The 14,201-nt window shown below is 41.0% G+C and overlaps 1 protein-coding gene across 4 annotated transcripts in view; it reads right to left on the reverse strand.

Annotated features, from left to right (window-relative positions):
• The window catches only part of utrn (utrophin), a 182,938-nt gene extending 169,215 nt beyond the window's left edge, over positions 1-13,723 (reverse strand). For 2 of the 4 annotated variants that reach the window (XM_042391220.1, XM_042391218.1), the window contains exon 1: positions 3,180-3,294. In XM_042391220.1, the coding sequence (XP_042247154.1) occupies positions 3,180-3,264 (85 nt within the window). In that variant the 5' untranslated portion in view covers positions 3,265-3,294. Of the gene's footprint in view, positions 1-1,874; positions 1,986-3,179; positions 3,295-11,216; positions 11,382-13,317 lie in introns of those variants that run through there. The other 2 variants (XM_042391219.1, XM_042391221.1) reach the window with 2 other exon arrangements.
• Between the last annotated feature and the right edge of the window lie 478 nt (positions 13,724-14,201).

A 14,201-nucleotide genomic window follows, 5' to 3' on the forward strand; every position in this document is an offset into this window, starting at 1 on the left:
TGATGGGAGTCTGGAAGGAGACTCAGCTGTTGGCTGTCTTGTCTTTCGCAGTACAACACCACCCCCACCCACACACACAATCCTGCAACAATCACAATGATGGGCTTTCAAGTCAACCACTGTCCATCACTAAACTTACATGCCCTCAAACAAATTTTTCTCCTCTCCTCACATACATACACACAAAAAAGCGCACAAATCCTATTTGCAGTCTGATTGCAGATATGTGTTTTATTTTGACTCTGTAGGTTGAGAGGAATGCATAGAATTCCTATAATTTCCCAAGCATTCCTCCCTCCTCCCTCCAGTGGTCACTTGTCTAAGCTTGTCCCAGCCGGCAGATCCTTGTTGACACTCTTCCCTCGCTGAGATCTGGGAATTTGTAAGGAAAACACTCCAAACGTCCAGAAAGATTAACCCGTATCCCCACTTAGCTGCTTGAAAAACACCTTTGTGTTTTGTGTAGATGCGCGCATTGGTGCAAGTAATTAGGAGTGAACGAGAACGGCAAGGTGAGGGGGCACTGGGACCTAGTAAAAGTCAGAGCGGGGTGATGAATTGTGAGCAGCGAGCCAGGTCACTCCTCAAACCTGGGACGAAACAGGAAAACTGTGAAACTCAATACTAAACATAAAAAACAAATGGGAATCAGAACTTGATATAGAAATTTCAGATGAAGCATGGTGCAAAATGTGTGACACAGTGTACATACTACTAACTCACAAGTATGGAGAGAGTTTATAAGCTATTCCAAACAACTGTTCTGTAATATATCTGGTACAAATTCTACTTACAGCCAGCAAAAAAGCTATAAAAAACTGGTATAAAGGTAATCCTCCAGGGAAAGAGGTTTGAGATTGTCCAGGATATCTTTTCAATGGAAAAGTTGGCATTCCTGCTAAGAGTTAAAGGCAATATTTCCGACAAGAACTGAGAAAAGTGGATCATTTACATGAAACATGACGATGCCAACAAATAACTGAACTGTTAAGATATGGAATAAGTGGTAATGAGAATGTGTACATGTCTCAGCTGCCCTTGACAAACAATTCTGTAGTATTTGTTTAGTGTTATATTGTTCTGTGTCATATTATATGAGTGGTGTATATGTGTTGTAACCAGAGCTGAAAAAGCAATAAAAATTGAAGTGTGTATATATATATATATATATATATATATATATATATATATATATATATATATATATATATATATATATATATATATATATATATATATATATATATATATATATATATATATGGAAATGGTAAAGAAAACTGTAAATCAGCAGCTAATAATATGAGAGGGGAAGATAAAACTTCTGCTTCATCCAGACATTTCTTCACAATCCAGCCCAGTTATTATTTTCTATTAAATGTCTTTAAGTCCAATATAGTATTCATTTATTCACTATCCCACTATTGGCTCGGTTACTGATAGAGGAACATGTTTGTAGTTTGAAAAATGATTTTAGTATAAAGACATACAGAGCTTCCATTTTTGTATCCCTGTCCAAAAAAAAAACAAAACAAACTACTGAACACAAGATTTAGATGTTCAGGAAACCTATTTATGCTTACACTCAATATCAGAACTTAGGTAAACACTGCAGTGCCTGGTGGTCTACTTACCAAAGACTGTGAAGAAGCACATATAATACTAAATATCAACTAATTAAGCTGGCAAAATGACAATCCACTTGAAAAACTACTATCTTGCTTTCATAGCAAACATCATATTCTATCCAACCAGTTCAAAGCTGGCATATACCTTGATCAATTTGCACAGCAGCACTAAAAACACGCAGCACCACCTGTGGCATACCTAGCTGTCACCAAGCCATGTGTCACACACCTGTCAAAAGTTCCTACCTCTGAGTTTGAGCCCATAGTCTGCCATCTTTTATCGTAGGCCGCCAAAATGCTGATCCAAAGAAGCAGCAAAAGGCAAAAAATAAAAAAAAACAGGTAAGAAGAGATAGACCCAAGAGTATCAGCAGGAGAGCTAGGGAGAATCTGACATTCCTGCCTGCCTCTCCTCCTCTGCCTGTCTCTCCTTGACCAGAGAGGGAGGAAAAGATCAGAAGAATGCAGCAACAGTAGAGGGGGGAGAGAGAGAGAGAGAGAGAGAGAGAGAGAGAGAGAGAGGAGGGAAAGAGGGACACTGTCAATGAAAGGAAAAAAGATTGGGGGCAGGACAGGGCAAGCCACGGGTGAGGAGTCATAATGCATTGTGGGATAGGGGGTGAACACAGATAAAACACTGAGACTCTGTTTGGCACCATCCTAGCATGCAACAGGACAGAATGCAAGTGCCGTCACAAGATGGAGAAAAGAGACAAAGAAGGGTATATCAGCCAGAGATCAACACACAAACAAAGACAAAACATGGGGCAGCAGTGGAGGCGATGTGATTAAGAGAAGGCATTAACTTTCTAATCTACATTCGATGGAAATCTACAAACTCGGAATTTGGAACACGTCGACCCCACATATAGTATATTAAACTTATCCTTACACAGAGACTATTAACCTCATACACAATTATGCAGCTGTCACAAGCAACACACAGAGAGAAGGTGGAAAATACTGGGTCGTTAAATAACTACAGTAAAGTCTGTCAAAGCGAGAGAGACGAATTCAACAGTGTGGAAACATTTGCACTCTTGACTCCAGATTTAACAAGATGTGCTGTCAGGTGTGTGTAGCCAAGGTGAACAGTTTAATCAAAATATAAGGCCTGCACTTCAATAGAAAAAAAAATAAAATAACAGAAAGCTCTTCACATGCAAAAAAGTGGAAAAGTGTGAAACATTGTGAAATAGTACCACATGACTGAATCATTCACCTTTATTTCACATTCACACATCTTTTTTTGCTACTGAAGAGCAGTTTCTATTTACGTTTCTGAAGGTCACGCTCTTTCTGTTTGATGAAAGCTGTGCGTTTCATCGTTAAGACATAAAACGGAAATATTCACTTGCATGAGAGATGGATTTTTTTTAAGTTTTGGAGATTCGGTTTGGTTTTTAAAGCCCTTTCAACTAGTAAAACAGATGAAGTGGCAAGTCAACTGGTAAACGACGTGCATAAACAGCTTAGTTCTCAGCAACGCTTCCTTTAAATTGGATGTCTAACTCCTCCACAGATGTACTACAGATGTGCTCTTACACTTACCTAGATCACACAGACTGCTCTCACGCTTCCCTTTCCTCCTGAAAAAGCTACGCTTTCTCCACGACATCCACTTGCTCAAACTCATGATGGAAAGCAAGTCTTTTTTGAAAAAAACATAACGAAACAAACAAATCCGGAAGAGGAAGACAAGGTGGTGGTGGCGGTGGTGGTGGGAGAGTGACAGATGCGACAGGAAAGAGAAGGAGGAAGTAGAGGTGTTAAGAGCATTTATCGAGTACTATGGGTGTGTGTGTATTTGGGGCGCTGGGCTGGCTTGTAGTGACATCACACACACGCGCACACACACACACACACACGCACACACGACAAGAGGGTGAGTGACAAGAGCAGGGGCTGTTTCAGCTTCTCAATTAAAAGGTAAGTGACAGGTGACACAGATTTGATTGAGTGTGTGTGTGTGTGTGTGTGTGTGTGTGTGTGTGTGTGTGTGTGTGTGTGTGTGTGTGTGTGTGTGTGTGTGTGTGCGCATGCCATATGCAGCGCTGCAACTGACAGCTGATTCTCCCCTGAAAACACGACAGCTCTCATTCTCTCACGTCACAGGAAGTGACAGGAGATAAACATGACCCGCAGTGACCTTAACCCTGAAAACACGCTGCTGACACTCCGGGCCACGATAGACATTTCCTTTGTGAATGTTTACATGAAAGAGACAATTTAACATAATGACTCACAGAATAAGTGTTGCAGGACACACAGTCACAAAAAGTGACACAGCTCCTGACATTTAACGCAGGTCTGTGAGCCAGCGCAGTGGAACAGAGAGCAGGGCAAAGGCTCGAGTCCATTTGCTCATTGACATATTTAGTCAATGAGGGGGCAACTGAATAAACAACTCTATTCCCACACAGAGAGGGTGAGATAGAGAGAGATGAGGCGGGGGGGGGGGGGGTTAGGGGTGGGGAGGCAGAGAGAGAAAGTTCTTTTTCCTGTGTTTTGTTTTCTCTCTTCCTTTCCTTAACAAAGAGGAAGTAGAGGAGGAATACCGGCCCGGTCCACCCGTGACCAACTTCCAGAGTCTGATTGAATTAAAATCTACTTCCTTCCGTAGAGAGTCGCAGGCAGCTGGTCTGGTCACAACTCAGAGGAATGAATGGGTGAGGCTAGTCTTGGCAGCGACTGAAGGAATCAGAGACCAAAAGGGGACTTTCCACTGGGCTGCATCAGTCATGAACCCACAGATAGGCGTCCCCCCCTCTGTCATTCCATATTCGCACACCAACCCGAGAGCATCCATCGTCGAGCTGCTGGAGTGAAGCAGCGCGAGTGTGTGTACACCGTCATGAACATCTGTCTGTCCCTCTCTCTCACACACACACACACATTCACACACACACATGCATTAGGAAGACATGAATGAAACCTTTTAATTCATGTCTTACCACAAACCTGAGTTCACATGAAATGTAGAGACTGCAAGCAACAAATTATATTTTGATACTAGTCCTTTTATGCCATAATGCATTATAAACATAAAATGAACCGTAGCCAGAGGGGTCCTGAGTCTGGAATGGAAAGATCCTGAACTGACCTGACCACCGAAGCTTCCTCTCCCACAAGCCAAAGAGACCACACATGATCTGGTCTACATGACGGCTAAATCATTTACAATCCAGGTCAGACAGATGCCCGTGCGTTTTTCTTGTACTAACAGGCATCACTATTCAACGCTCAGTCTCCACTGACAAAAAAATCTGTTTTCCTAAATAAAATCTACATCGGATCGTCACTCTTTGATGTTCAGTGTGTTGCAGGAGGTTGTGATAAAATTCTGTAATTAACTTTTTTGTTGTGCCCTGTTTCCCTCAGCCGCCCTGCTGATTATCAGCTTTGATTTCAGTAAGTGATTCCTCCACCACAGAGTCATGAAAAAGCAAGAGGCACATACTTTTATCAAACTTGCAACAATGCATTAAGGCCTTAAGTGGACACACTATTGAAGCAGAATTTGGTATTTGCACCTTTTACAAGGGATTTCCTTTCTATTCCTTTAATAACTTTTGTTGTTATGATCATTATCTAAACAGGATCAGGACCAAGAAATGCAAGATATACTATCACTTAAGAGAACACACGCAAAAACACAAAACACAAGCAAATGAAAAAAAAAAAAAAACATCATCAATTTGACAACACATGCACAGCATTTTGAAAATGCCGCATTGTGAGAAGACACAATCAAATACAGAAGCACAACCAAATACTTGTTTTATTAATTTGCTTGTGCTTTGTCTTTTTGCAGTGTGTTGAGCTTTCAGGGCCACAGTAGAAAATTGCTGCTTTTAAATGTATTTAATGAGTGATGGTTAGATTCTGGCTAGGGACCTTTGTTACCCTTTCTATCCCCCCATGTTTCCTGTCTCCACCTCAACTTTAATCTGTCTAATAAAAAAAAAGTTAAAAAGCCACACACAAAAAAAAAAATCATTAAGAAAAAAAAAAAATTTAAAAAGTGGCAGTGGCTATGATGGCTGTGCTTCTCTCTCTCTCTTTCTCACACACACACACACGGAGCGGATGAGTCAGGGGTCTAGCCTACATCCAAGAGAAAGAGATGGAAAATGCACTTCCCACAATGCCACAGGACTCCACCCATGGAAAGTAGTAGTTTCCCATTTCTAAATCCACAATATCTACCTATCTCCAACCACTCTGTGCAGCACTGGAGTAATATTCCCTCCAAGTTGTGATGGATCTGTAATAGTCTGAACTACTGGAAAACCTAACTGTACAGTTTTTGGTATCACCTCTGTTAACAGTGTCAAAAATGTTTCATACTTTGAATTCTGTAAGAAATATACTTGCAACAAACTTGTAACAATGACCAAAAGACAAAAAACTTCAAGGCTATGAGAAGGTGGACATTTCAATTCCTTTAAGTTTTTTACTCAGTAGTGAAATATCACTGTAGCTTTAAAGGGTTAATCTGAACTCTTTCCAGGCCTCAGCCTGTTTTTTTGTTTTAGTAAATCCTGTCATGCGAAGGGTCAGAAGGTAGATTGGGCAACATGGCTTTGTAGGCCTAATGAGCTCGGAAAAGGGGGCAGAGAAGGGGATTTAAAGCAGGAGGGTTTGCTTTGGGGAAAGAGGAGATTCACAGATAGAGGAGACTGGTTTGTGTGTGTTGAACAACCACAGGAGCCCTAAAGACAGATCATTTTCTGCCTTTTCCAGCCTACTCTAGAGAGTTTAAATGTGATCTAGGCTGGGTGGAGTGTCTGTATGCTGCTGGATGCACACATACACACACGAACATCGACTAAAGAGGCAGAGTCCCACAGACAACCGCACCCAGGGGAGATGTTCCGGCCAGTGCTTCCATTCCCAAATTTCTAGCCAGGATTTTGCAGAGCTTGTTTCCTTCCACTTCCCAGGCAACCATATCCAGCAGAGACACTTGTACTATATATATTGCTGTGAGGATGTATCCAGCTGCATTCCCTATGGACACTCCCCCTGTCTCAAAGTCAAAATACTCTCATGAGAACTCTCACTGACCATAGACCCATAGATGACTGATGCTCTAACACCAGAAACAAAGAAATAAACAAACGAAGGTCATGACATCTAAGAATGAAGGGGCGGCCGTAGTGAAAGCTTCTTTGTTATGATTTTGGTTCCATGCTACCCACACATGCAGATGCACACCCATCATTAGGCATTTGCATAACACTGCATAGCACTGCAATCACTGATAGTTTGAAAAGTGTTTACTGTTGTAGATAAGTGGCAAACATGCCTCCAGATAGCCTCATCCAATTATTTCTGAACTAGTAATCCAGTCTCTTTCCACAGATGCACACACACACACACACACCAGCTGAAATATTTCCATTTACATGGTCCACCCTGCTACATGAGGCCAAGGCTAGAATTAAGCATGACATGTAGCTGAGCTAGTCTGGTGACAAATCTTCAAAAAAATCTTCTTACCGCACCCTCCACACCCTCCATTTGGTGACAATCACATTCCTGTTCTCTTGTTAGATACAACAATATATTCTCCATTATGTTCTGCATCACACCCAAAGACAATGTGCAAGCAGATGGCCCTGTGTGTAGCTCAGCAGGTAAAGCTGATGATGATGATGCAATCTATTTTATGTTGCTTGGGAGTGACACTGTTATTGTTACATTTACAAATGCTCCATTACACACTAAATAATAGGAGCGTGAGAGAGAGAGAGAGAGAGAGAGAGAGATGCTAATGTGCAGAAACAAGGCAGAAACAATGGAGAAAGATTAGGAAAAAGAGCGGGTCAGATAACCAAAGCTCTGAAAGTGAATTTCTGAGAGGGCTCTTCCCCGCTAGAGCTCTCAGGTGACAAATAAACCAGGAGAAAAAAAACCTCAGGTGAGTGTCCATTATTGTGTAATGGCTGTTAAACAACAGCCCATAACCCTGTGGATGATATTTGACCTTTCACATTTGTCTGCACTCTGGAATGGGCAGGGGGAGGGTAAGTGGAGCCAGGATAGGTAGATAGTGTTGGGGCAGGGGGGTTGTGGGGGGTTATAGGCTAACCCAACCAGAACTTTGTCAAATAGTGTTTGCAAGCACTCCTTAAACATCTGTTTCAGCCTCTTTAGAGCTGCAGCGCCATGTGACAAACCACATACATCAACAGAGTTCAGCCTTTAAGGTCGATTTCAGGACTGCAACTAACAGTTTGTTTCATTAATGTGTTGATGATTTCTTTCTGTGAAATGTGACAAAATAGAAAAAAAAAAAGATATTTAATTTACAATAACATGAAACAAAAATGCTCACATTTGAGAAGCTGGAACCAGCTATCTTTTACTGTTTTTCTTGATCAAGGACTTAGCAATTAATTGATCAAAAGCAAAGTGTTGGCCACATACAACAGGTAGATGTTGGTCATGTGTTCATGTTTTAACCTGTCACCTTTGCTTAGTTGACAAAAGCAAGAAAATGGTCGTTATGTAGTTGATAACAGAGTCATTTCTCCCAGATGTACTGGTTTCTCCAGCTTCACAAGACCTGCACCCTCCTTCCTCTGTTCCTTACCTAACGTTTTTCTCTCTATCCCTGATCCATTGTGGGCTTACATAACAACTTGACATGCTGGAAAACATGAGCCACCACCTCCTCATGCCCCTTAAGAGGCATGAGTGTGCATATATGTCCGTGAAAGGGTGACAGACTGTCTAACTAACTGACCTCCATCATGGAAGGCAGAGCAACAACACACACCAACAATGATCTCACTTTAGTACTAGTTTACAAATGGAGCACACACTGGCTGAAATAACTAAACAGAGGCTTTAAAACAACAGAATGTGCTCACTTGCTCCACATGACCAGTGATAACTTTCTGCCAATCAGTAGTGATGACAAAAACAGACAGGTCTAAGGTGTGTGTGTGCGCGTGCTGTGAGTAGACACTCCGCTGTTGTGAATAAATACGTCAACCATTCAAACACGCCCACATAGTGTCCAGCATGGAAATCACATGAACAAGTGCGCTAATGCTTTTCTCGCAAGGCTCATCTCAGCTGTAAAAACATCCTTCCACCTGCCCACCCCACACACACACACACACACACACACACACACACACACACACACACCTGCTCGTCAATCACCTCTCAAAGCACTTATAGGTTACAAATCTCTCTCTTTCTCACTATCCATCTTCTTGTCTCAATTTCTGACACAGACACCACACGGGTTTGTTTCTATAGTTTTAAAAGCCTCAGCACCTGGGAGCATTTTGATTTGTAAAGCCATAAATTGTGTGATGATGCAAAGAAGAGCAGGTGTTTTATTTAGAGGGGAGGGGGGAATGTATACTCAATGTGTCCTGGTGAAAAAGAGGTTTTTCAGAAGTTTCGCTAAGGTTGACACACTTCACATCCTCTCTGAATTATGAAATAGAACACCTAATTTCAGCCATACTTCTGTAATACCACCAACTACACACAAACCACCAAAAAACACATCTTCCGAGTGAAGATAAGAAACAGTTGAGCCATGGCCTGCAGGTTATATTGATACAAATGTGCTCTCTGGTATTTTGAGGGTTGATTTAGTGAGTGGCTAAGCTACGTGCTAAATTTTCCCCTCTTTGCCATAAAAGAAAACATTACTTTTGGGGTTGCTAGGAAACCTGAATCTTTGTAGGAAAAGCATTGTGGTCTGAAGACAAGCGTTGTAAATTACTCCGTCGGCACGGTGGAATTCCTGGCACGGACTCTGCCAGCTTTCTGAGGCTGGGCGGCCCGGGGAAAGCTGGCACATGGACTGGTTAGGACGGATAAACCTAAACACTTTTCTTCAGACTATTTTCTGCTCTGTTTAAAGATTAACAATAGAGAGAGAGAGAGCGAGAGAGAGCATAGATGAGCTGTGTGCAGGAGGAATGCATAATAGCTGTCAGATATGTTTCAAACTCCTGACATCACAAAATCACAAGCCACTACATTTTGAATCTGGGTACAGACGCCTTCATGCCATAATGCACTACATTACAGGTCACACTATCCAAGAAATGTCAGTCAAATGAAGTTAGGGGTTCAAAGAGTGCAAGAGTGGAAAGAAGCACAAATAATCCATTGAAAGCAATGATTTTCCACCTTATGGTGACTATGACTTCAGTAAACCTTTACATACATGGTGTTTAGTTTAGCAGGTTAGCTCAGATTAAACCATCAATGCATGAAAGTGTTGCATGTTTAATTTATTAAGTTTATATCTGATATATGTACAGAACTACGTTTGACCTGTATGGATAATAATAAAGTGCCATATGTTTGACTCTTTTCTTTTTGTTTTCTCTTGTCTCTGCATGTAATGTAAGAAGTGTCTTGTGAGCCCATGTGGGCTCTTTGATCAATGACACTTGGATACATGTATTCATTCATTCATTCATTCATTTATTCATTCATTATGAACTAAATCATCATATTTATCATTATCATGATGCATGGAGGATGCTTGTTTTGTAAAATAGTGATGTCTTGTTATGATGGGCCGAATGTTTGGCATGAGACAGACACCAAACTCACTTCAAACATCAAACAGTCAAACGTGACATCTTCAGATTTCTTATTTTCTCCGACCAACAGTCCAAAAGCAACTATACTCTGTTTACTACCATGTATGATGAAGAAAAGCATTAAATCCTCACATTTGAGACTGAAATCAGCAAGTCTCAAAAATTATCAAAATAGTTGCCGATTAATTTTCTGACAAACAACAAATCGATTAACTGACTCAGCATTGCAGCTCTATAATCATTTGGTTCATACATAGTAATAAGTAAGCCTTTGTTTATGAGCAGACTGCAGCAAGTTAAGAAGATGGGTGCTTGTAAACATACCAACACAATCTTTTTTTTGGTGGGTACTTGCCTTAAAATGGTTTACCTTCCATCTTATGTCTTATCCCACTATTGATTGTTACATCAACACATCTTAATTCAATGTGAAATCCTATTCAAAAGGTATCAATGAGTTCCATCTTTTAGCAGACACGAACACACAAAGTATTAAGTACTCTTTCTAGAAAAACAACTTGTTTGTTTATCTGTCTCTCTCTGAGGCTGGTGTCTACAAAAGATTAACCTAAGGAATGAAATGATCCACTGAAAAAGGGATCACAGGGTGCGGCTCTCTAGACCCATCCCTGCATTCATGTTTCTCCCCTTTCTCTGCAGCCATTGGTCACTTTTTCTGTTACTTTCTGTTTCTCCTTGCAAACGCGTTACTATCAACCATCTCTGTTTCTCTTTATGCCTGTGGTGCTTGCTTTGCCTCCATGGGAACTGAGGTTAACCATGCACAACAGGATTTCTGGCTCTGTCAGTGTTTCCTTTCAGTCACTGCTTTTATGCATGTACAGCAAAATGTTCATTCTATGCCGTTATGTGATATGCTACCATATCAAAGACACATATGCTTACATACTCTGCATGCTGTGTGGCTATTAAATGCATTAAGCAATAAGGCTCAAAACAACAATCTAAACAATGGCCAAAACTATCAAAAACATACCAGATCTCCACTTGATGATGTCGTTGAACTCATCATTGGCTCCTCCCTCTGCGACGTCACCGTGTGACGCCATGGCAGCAAATTAATCCAATGCTTTATTAGTTGAAATGGTGTGATATAGTGCCAGGCCTCTTGACACACAGTGCAACAGCCCTCTTTCTGCACCTGTAAGCGAGAATCAAACTTAAAACTTGCATTCAATCAATTCTGCAGTCGCTCAACTTTGCAATATGTATGCCTTCCCTTAGCTCTTTCTGCTCTAATGTGACTTAATCTCAAAAGAATGTGGGTGAGGAGGTGTTAAACACAAAAAACAACATGGTCACATAATGGTTAAGCCTGCAAGAAGATCTGGCACCACATAAGGAACCACACAGGTCACTAAGACTAACAGCTGTTTTAAGACACTTCTATGTCCACTCATCATCTCTGGTAAGGAAACAAACCAGTCTCACACAGTGGCCTTAGGCTGACACTCTGGGCATTGATTTATGTGTAAAACCACTCCTGTAAGAGTAATTGATGCTATAATAGCTGACAATCATAGTTAAGACTTTTGTGACGCCTCAGCAACAAGCCAGCCAGTTAAGTCAGTTTGAGGTTGAAACACCCACAGAGTGTCAAGCAGAGGTGAAACTGGTCTTTTGCCAACCATAGACATTTGTTTGTGTGTGTCTGTTTTGCTTTGGGTTGGTCTCCACCGTCATCATAGACACCCAAAGTCTTGGTCAAATGTAATGCTCTTTTCTAATGTTGAATTCTGTTACTTTCAATGCACTCCATTATAAACTTATGAGTCAGCAACATAGCTTATTTTAATCACATGTACGTTGACAAGAACATTTTGCTCCTGGCAAACAAGCTCATGTTGAACTCTGACAGTGATTTCAGATATCAGTGGGTAAGATTTATCATCATGCAACCAAGTGATGCAGTTCAAATGTTATCAAAAACAAACTCTAAGCAGCAGCAAACCCTAGACTCTGATGAGAGGTTCCTTTGGGGGAATAATGAGGAATTACTTTGCATTTTTAATCTGTTGTCATGTGATAACAGTGGTAAATGTCATTGTTGTGGTTCTCAGTTTCACACAGGACACTCTGCTGTGCGCTCTGCCTCCAGTCAGAACCTAAAAGGCAACATGCACTAGGATAATCTCCAAATGTTCAATTTGACCTAGTGAATGTGTTAGCTGCTGCTGCAGTGACATGATAATCCATCACAGGTTATTTTTCAGACAAATGAGTTACACATTGTTGCAGCTTTAGTGTAATGCTTGTGGTCTACTTGAAAAAACATCCATATTCAGTCCCCAAATAGCTTATTTGTTTTACCATGAAAGGAGTTGATGTGCAGTTTTATCAGGCGGTGCTTGCTTGGTGAGTTACACTTCTTGAGGGATGATGCAAGACCCAAAAATAACAACGATAAACTCAAGGAAAAGGCAGCCTCATATGTCTTACTGGTGTCTTTTCAATTTCAGTTCCTCTCAATGTGAGAAGACTGGTTTTGACAACCGAGGCAAAACAACTGAAGGGATTCAATTAGCCAGTTTAATCGGAACCCTTTGAAGCTGTACATTTCAACAAGCAGTGTAGTATAGTAATGTAATTTATAGCTCGGTTGATTTAAACAAGAGCTGGGTGTAAATGCCTTCAACCCAGTACATTTAAAGCACTCCTATGCTGTGTTAATCTGATGAGATTACCACCTTCCTGACAAAAAACATAATATATACTACTACATGACACATAAAGGGACTTTTAAACTGTGAATACATGATGGCTTTTTTGTAGTTAATGTTTCATCTCGTGGGTGTGGCTGTAGTATTTATATCTTGCAAACTTTTCACCAAGCAATTAGAAATCTGGTTGCAGTGTAGCTACATTAACGGCTACGCGCGAGACCTCGGGTCAACACTGATTGTTTGGGAGCTAATTTCAACGTTTTAACGGCTACTTTTTGATGGCTACACCTAAAGTACGACTTCTAACTTCACAATAACGTAAACTAAATGCTATGCTGTGTTGTGTAGTGATGATACAATGACGGTCAACATTACAGGTCCGAAACATTTCAAGAGCCCATGTCACACACTCACCTCTGCTGTCACCAAGGAGTCAGGAGACGTGGTCCCTCAAAACAAGTCCAAAACGTGAGGAGTATAGACACACAAATAAAGTAAGGCGTATTGAAAAGTTGAAAAGTTTAAAAAGTGCATTAATCCAATTAGTTTAAGGCATTTTCTAAGCGGTACGAGGCACTCTTCTTAACTAACTAAAGCTAACTAGTAACTGTTAAGTGAGAACCGTCCTCCAGCGCATCCAGTCTCCACAATGTGCCAGGAAAAAAAGCTTTAAGAGACGCCTTTTGCAACGCAAAGCAAAGCCCAACTATCGTAATCTTGAAAAGCACACGGCAGGCTGTCTCTTTGGAAACGGAGAGATTTGTTATTACATTTCACGGATGAACACCGCACAACTGTGGACTCAGGTCCCACAACTTTGTTCCCGTTGCTTACTTGACGCCTGATGCCAATTTTTTTCCTAGGATGGCGAAGTCATGACCCGCCCCACTCTGCCTCTGATTGGCTACTACTCGTTGTCTTCGTTGGTTGGGTTGGTTAGGTTTAGGCATGAGGAGTGAGATTGGTTAGGATAAGCCAATCAAAGGCAGACTAGGGCGGGTCATGACTTCGCCATCCTAGGAAAAAAATGTATCGCTTATTTGGACTCCCTTCTGGCTACACTGATGTTAAGTAAGACACAATTAGACGAACGTAACGGAAACATTGGAATAATCCTTCGAAATAAAAGAGCGAAACTTGTCAACTTTGGCGAATAACTGCGATAATCACACAACTGGCGCCAAAAAGCAGTCGTTCCCAAAGACTTAAAGAATAATTGTGTAGTTTTGCAACAACTAATCATAATACCAGTTTAATGACGGGTTTACTTGAAGGCTCTCGTTGATAATTACCCTGAC

The sequence above is a fragment of the Thunnus maccoyii genome, chromosome 17, assembly GCF_910596095.1.
Source record: "Thunnus maccoyii chromosome 17, fThuMac1.1, whole genome shotgun sequence".
In the NCBI taxonomy this organism is placed as follows: domain Eukaryota; kingdom Metazoa; phylum Chordata; class Actinopteri; order Scombriformes; family Scombridae; genus Thunnus; species Thunnus maccoyii.